Source organism: Zea mays, chromosome 5 (assembly GCF_902167145.1).
Source record: "Zea mays cultivar B73 chromosome 5, Zm-B73-REFERENCE-NAM-5.0, whole genome shotgun sequence".
NCBI classification, from domain to species: domain Eukaryota; kingdom Viridiplantae; phylum Streptophyta; class Magnoliopsida; order Poales; family Poaceae; genus Zea; species Zea mays.
This window is the reverse complement of record NC_050100.1, coordinates 26,726,464-26,731,722: the sequence shown is the minus strand read 5'-3', so window position 1 is coordinate 26,731,722 and position 5,259 is coordinate 26,726,464. Positions and strand designations below refer to the sequence as shown.

Here is a 5,259-nt window from a genome sequence, read left to right as displayed (position 1 = left end):
GCCGCAGCCGGATTGCAGCCGCAGCAAGCCGCAGCGAACAAGCTGTTAGTTTTCAGAAAAAGAACATGTTGACTCCTTTGTAGATTATCTTCATTACTATCCATTGGCTACATACATGGGTTGTGCTACTGAAGCAGAAACCACGTTCTACAACTATAGAGGCTACATTTCGGTTGGAGCAAGTGGCCAAAGCCTTTTCCCCAGGCTAATGGATGGTGTTCTAGTCTACGGATCGACTATCACTAGAGCGTGCTTGTCGTCATAGTGTTGTTTAGGTTGTATGCATCTTATTATGTAGAGACCAATAGAGAGTTTTGAAGACTTTGTTCAACATGATGTTTGGTCATTAAAAATAATATATTCTTCCTTGTAAAAAAGATATTATTGGTGATAACCGACGAACACAACTGATCACTCAAACTAGGAAAAAAAATACCAAGCACAACACAAAAAAGTCTTTAAAATCAACACATAATGGTCTCAACTCCAGCGGAGATAAAGTAGGACTACTTATGCAAATCACTCAACCCAACTAGTGGTTTGATGAATTCAAAAAAGGCCAAGAAATAGACCCAAAACACCCATGCCAACCGGAACACTAGAACACCAAAAACAAGTGAAAACTAGGTATCAAAAGAAGAGCAACTAAAACTTAGCAAACAACTCATACGATTTATCCACCATAAATCGAGGTGATAAGTGTCTCCATGCTCACAAGATTCACCAATTATGGAGTCGGATTGCACAAGTGAATAATTTCTGCAGTGTCTAAATTAATCATATGTGGAACTCAATAGCATACCAGAGGAATGAGAGAACCTATAGAAGAAGGATGAAATGAAATGATGTGCTAGGGAGATGACAACGGTCAAATCATCCTCCCTATTTATGAAGGGATCTTATACATTCCCAACTCGCCCCTAAGTAAGTAATTGGAGGCAAACCACTTAACCCTAGGGTGTCAAAGTCCAACCCAAGATGTGTAGAACTGATGGTCACATGCTCTTCATATACGTGTACATCTTAGCAGTGCATCAAGCAACACTCCATTACAGCTCTGTTCGTTTAGTCCAGATTGAAGGCCGGAATCATTCCAACTCATCGAGCTAATACAAATTTGTGAACTATTCCAATCCGGAACCAATCCAGTAAAGCATTCAGGAAGAACCGAACGGGCACTTAAGCGGTTGCTATACCAACTTAACATCATATTATTGCAGTACTAGTGAGTGAGTGTGTTATTATCAGCTCGATCCGGTTTAGCCTCTGTGTGATATGATATGAAATGACATCCCTGCCCGTACGTTTTCTCTCGCGCTCTTTCGTCACGGGTGGTCGTCCGGCAGGCTGGCCGCGTCGACGACGTACCCGCGGAGCGACGGCGTCCGGGCGGGCAGGTCCGGCTTGCGGTGGCGACGGTTCCGCACCCGGCGCCGCGCGACGTAGCGGCGCAGCCAGGGGGTGACGTCCTCGCTGGCCTTGATCATGAGGAAGAAGAGCAGGCGGTAGATGACGATCATGCTGAAGAGCACGGCCAGGTCCAGCCACTTGGAGCGGGCGACGTCGATCTGGAACACGGTCTCCAGGATGAACTCCCCCGGGATCCTGGGCAGCTCGTCGTCCTGGTTGTCGAACAGCAGGCCCCTGAGGTCGTTCTGGTACTGCCCCTGCAGCGCCCAGTAGTGGAAGCTGATGTATGACATGGGGTACCTCCAGAAGGGCTTGGGGATGTCGTGCGGAAGCCTGAAGTAACCCGACACCAGCATGAAGATCCCCTGTGTGTGTCCACGACGACCATTAGGGAACCCTCAGTCTCAGTCTCAGTCTCTCAGTCTCAGTTTAATTACCTGGATCCCTGCGCCGATTATGATGCCCATGAGGAAGTTGGGGATGACGCTGGCGATGGCCATCATGAGGCTCTCGACGACGGTGACGCTGGCGTAGAGCGCCAGCACGAAGAAGAGGTAGTGCGTGAAGCCCGGGTGCAGGCGCACCATGAAGTAGCACAGCGTGCCCGACACGAAGGTGATGAGGACCAGGAACGGCATCGCCGAGACCGTGTTGCTGACGACGAACGCCAGCACGCCGTAGTGCCCGTTCAGCCTCTCCCTCTGGAACACCTGGAGAATTATAAAGAAACGGGAATTGAATTAATAAGCTGAGCCTGAGGCCCTGAGCATAGGAAACCCTCCGATGACAGAGACAGACCTTCATGTCCTCCACGAAAGACGGAAACCCTCCGATGGACATGAACGTGACGAAGCCGAAGATGAACGAAGCACACGCGCCCCGGGCCTAGTAGTATAGTAGTTTTCATCAGTCAGATTCAGAACAAGCAAGTAGACGCATTATTATTCATTCAGTGCCCAATTAACCCAACAAAAGACGACGATAGATGTTGCGTGTTAATAATTACCAGGATAGAGCTGTATCCGGTCCCAACGTTGAGGTATATAGTCCCGATGCAAAGCGTGACGACGATGTAGATGATGAGCCTGAGCCAGTAGTAGCCGAAGTCCCTGGACATGTTGACGAACGAGCGCTTCGTGAGCGTGAACGCCTGCATCAGGAAGCTGGCCTGGCTCCCTCCTCCTGGATCCAGCACCGTTCCTTTCTGCGAGGACAGACAGACAGACATGGATCCCCCCCGGCCTTTCATCAGTTGTGTTGGAAAGCGGTGAACGATCGTCCAAGAGAATGGAGCAGCTGGCGCTTACGAGCCGGGCCATCTCGTCCACTTTCTGCTGCGCGTTGATGTGGCACTGCGAGTGCTGGTAGTAGCTGGTGAGCCTCCTCATCGCTTCCGACGTCGTCATCTTCTCCAGCGGGTCGTCGTCGTTGGACCTTTCGAACTACACGAGCGAAAGGAGATGCTATGTATATAGGCTACAACAGCCAAAAAAAAAACTAAGGAGCGAGGTGGTGAAATCCGACTCACCCTCGCCTTCATCGACCCTTTGAGAGTGGCCTTCACCTTGTCGAAATCCGAGTTTATGCACCGGAGGAAATGGTCCGACGGGTTGCGCATCGGCGGGCACGGGAAGCCAGCCTGGGCGAAGAACTGTGCACGCAACAGATAGACGGCTCTCTCAGATGCCAGCCATATGCATCGGTAGTAGAGTAGAGAGTAGAGACCAGTGCCTTCACCTCGCAGGCCTCCGATGCCTTCCCGAAGTAGACTGTCCTGCCCCCTGACAGAAGGTAGAGGCAGTCGAACAGCAAGAAAACCTCGCTGCTCGGCTGGTGCACCGACGCTATGACGGTCCGGCCGTCCCTTGCCAGCCCTCGCAGCGTCTGCGTCACGAAGAACGCCGAAGCACTGCACATTGTTTTGCATCATCGGTCATCACTAGTAGTAGTATAGGACGAAGAAACAGAAGCGCATATATATAAAAGTACCTGTCAAGGCCACTGGTAGGCTCGTCCAGGAACAGCAGCCTGGGCCGCATGAGTATTTCCAGGGCGATGCTGACCCTCCGCTTCTCGCCGCCGCTGATCCCCCTCAGGTGCCAGTTGCCGACGACGGTGTCGGCGCAGTCCTGCAGCCCCATCTCCACGATGGTGCCCTCCACCAGAGCCTGCTTCTCCTCCCTCGGCATCTTGTCGGGGAGCCGGAGTCGCGCCGAGTACGAGATCGTCTCCCTCACCGTCAGCGTGCCGATCAGGTTGTCGTCTTGCGTCACGTAGGCCTGAGTATTATTGGCAACAAGGTTCCAGGTGAGGTGAGATTGGCAATACGATCCATCTGAAAAGCAGATTGACAAATCCAAATCCACTCCATGTTCATGGGAGGAGACTGACAGTCACAGACAAATGCTCGGTTTCAGTTTCACACAGAAAAACGTGCGTGGAGAGCTAGCCTGTCCTGTCATGTCTATTTCATCAGATCGACGAACAACTTATAGACAACAACAAAACACACCTCTTTCTGTCATGCGCAAGGAGAAAAAGGAGAAGACCGATCGAGGACGAGCGCACGTACCGCGGCGCCGAAGGAGAGGTTGGCCTTGCGCCCGTTGAGGAGGACGGTCCCGGAGAGGAAGGCGTTGGCGGCGAGGCGGCCCGCGAGCGCGTCGAGCAGCGTGGACTTGCCGGAGCCGGACGGGCCCATGAGCGCGGTGATGGTGCCGGGCTCGGCGTGCCCCGTGAGGCCCTGCAGCACGGCCTGCGTGTCGCCGGTGCCGAGCGCGACGGTCACGGTGAGGTCGCGCCACGCCAGGCGCGCCGACACGTCCCCGACGAGGACCCCGCCCGCCGCCGCCGCCGCCCTGTCGCGCCACAGCGTCTCGCTGAGCGGGCTCAGCAGCACGGGCGCCGCGGCCGCCGCCGCCGCCGAGTCCTGATCCAGCTCCGCCTCCGCCGAAGCCACGGCCTCCCTCCCCGTCATCCCGCCCGGCCACTGCCCCCCCCCCCCCCCCCCCCCCTGCTGCTGCTTCCTCACGATGCACCTCGTTCGGTTCGGAGGCCGTAGAGCAGGCAGCCGGCTAGTGGCTTCAGCAGTTTCCTTGCCCAGCCGCAAGAATGGCTAAGCTTCACGCGAGAAGAGTGGCTGGCTTGCCGTGCCGGGCGTGTCCGCGCTGCAGAGTAATGCGCTCCCTCGCTCTGCTGCTGGGCCTGGGGGTGGCGAGTTTTATGAGCGGGAAGCAGGGGGTGGATACGAGGGAGTAAATGGTGTGCAGCGAGCGAGTGGTTAGAGTCACTCAAGAGAGGAGAGGAGACGGAGCGGAAGTTATGAAGGGCCGGCCGGGGTCCAGCGGCGCAGAGGCATCCCATATTACTACTGACTCCGTCCATACTAGCTAGCATGCGAAATGCGATGCGGCCATGCGGGTGAGGAGGGGCGTTGCGTTCGGCGTGTGTTCGAGGCGAGGCCAGGCCAGGCCATGAGGTTGAGATGGGTGCAAAGCTGCATCTGCATGAGTTCCGCACGCACGTCTGGTTCTGGTCTGGCTGGCTGCCGTCCTCGGACCCGGCTGTTGCATGCGAATGCGATGCACGGGTTTGATCAGAGGAAAGTGAGTTACCGGTAGCAACCCCCTCCCTGCACTCATCGCGTGTCACACTGTAGACCCGGATCTGACTTTAGGCGCTTCGCTTGTAAATGAAACATTCTTTACTAATGGGACGTTTGGATCCCTTTATTTTAAAGGAATTGGAATTCACTAAATAAAGTAACTTGTTTAGTTTGGAATTTGACATTCCACCACTTTCCAAAGTTCAGATATAAGCTTATCTGAAATTCATAGAGTGGAGGATAGA

The 5,259-nt window shown here is 54.2% G+C and overlaps 1 protein-coding gene across 1 annotated transcript; it reads right to left on the bottom strand.

Annotated features, from left to right (window-relative positions):
* Positions 1–983: 983 nt before the first annotated feature.
* Positions 984–4,316, bottom strand: LOC100280733 (ATP-binding cassette sub-family G member 2). Its single transcript, NM_001366974.1, has 9 exons — positions 3,983–4,316; positions 3,400–3,689; positions 3,148–3,319; positions 2,939–3,061; positions 2,718–2,852; positions 2,417–2,614; positions 2,209–2,295; positions 1,848–2,120; positions 984–1,775 (listed from the first exon to the last, which is right to left on the bottom strand). The coding sequence occupies exons 1-9, from the start codon at positions 4,109–4,111 to the stop codon at positions 1,326–1,328; spliced, it is 1,857 nt and encodes a 618-aa protein (NP_001353903.1). The 5' UTR covers positions 4,112–4,316; the 3' UTR covers positions 984–1,325.
* Positions 4,317–5,259: the final 943 nt, after the last annotated feature.

Bases quoted from the DNA above. Each gene is read 5' to 3' on its own strand.
- LOC100280733 (NM_001366974.1), bottom strand. From the start codon at position 4,111: ATGGGCCCGTCCGGCTCCGGCAAGTCCACGCTGCTCGACGCGCTCGCG. The intron at 2,615-2,717 runs GTAAGCGCCAGC...CTGTCCTCGCAG, and splicing joins TGGACGAGATGGCCCGGCTC to AAAGGAACGGTGCTGGATCC. The intron at 2,121-2,208 runs GTCTGTCTCTGT...ATAATTCTCCAG, and splicing joins CTTTCGTGGAGGACATGAAG to GTGTTCCAGAGGGAGAGGCT.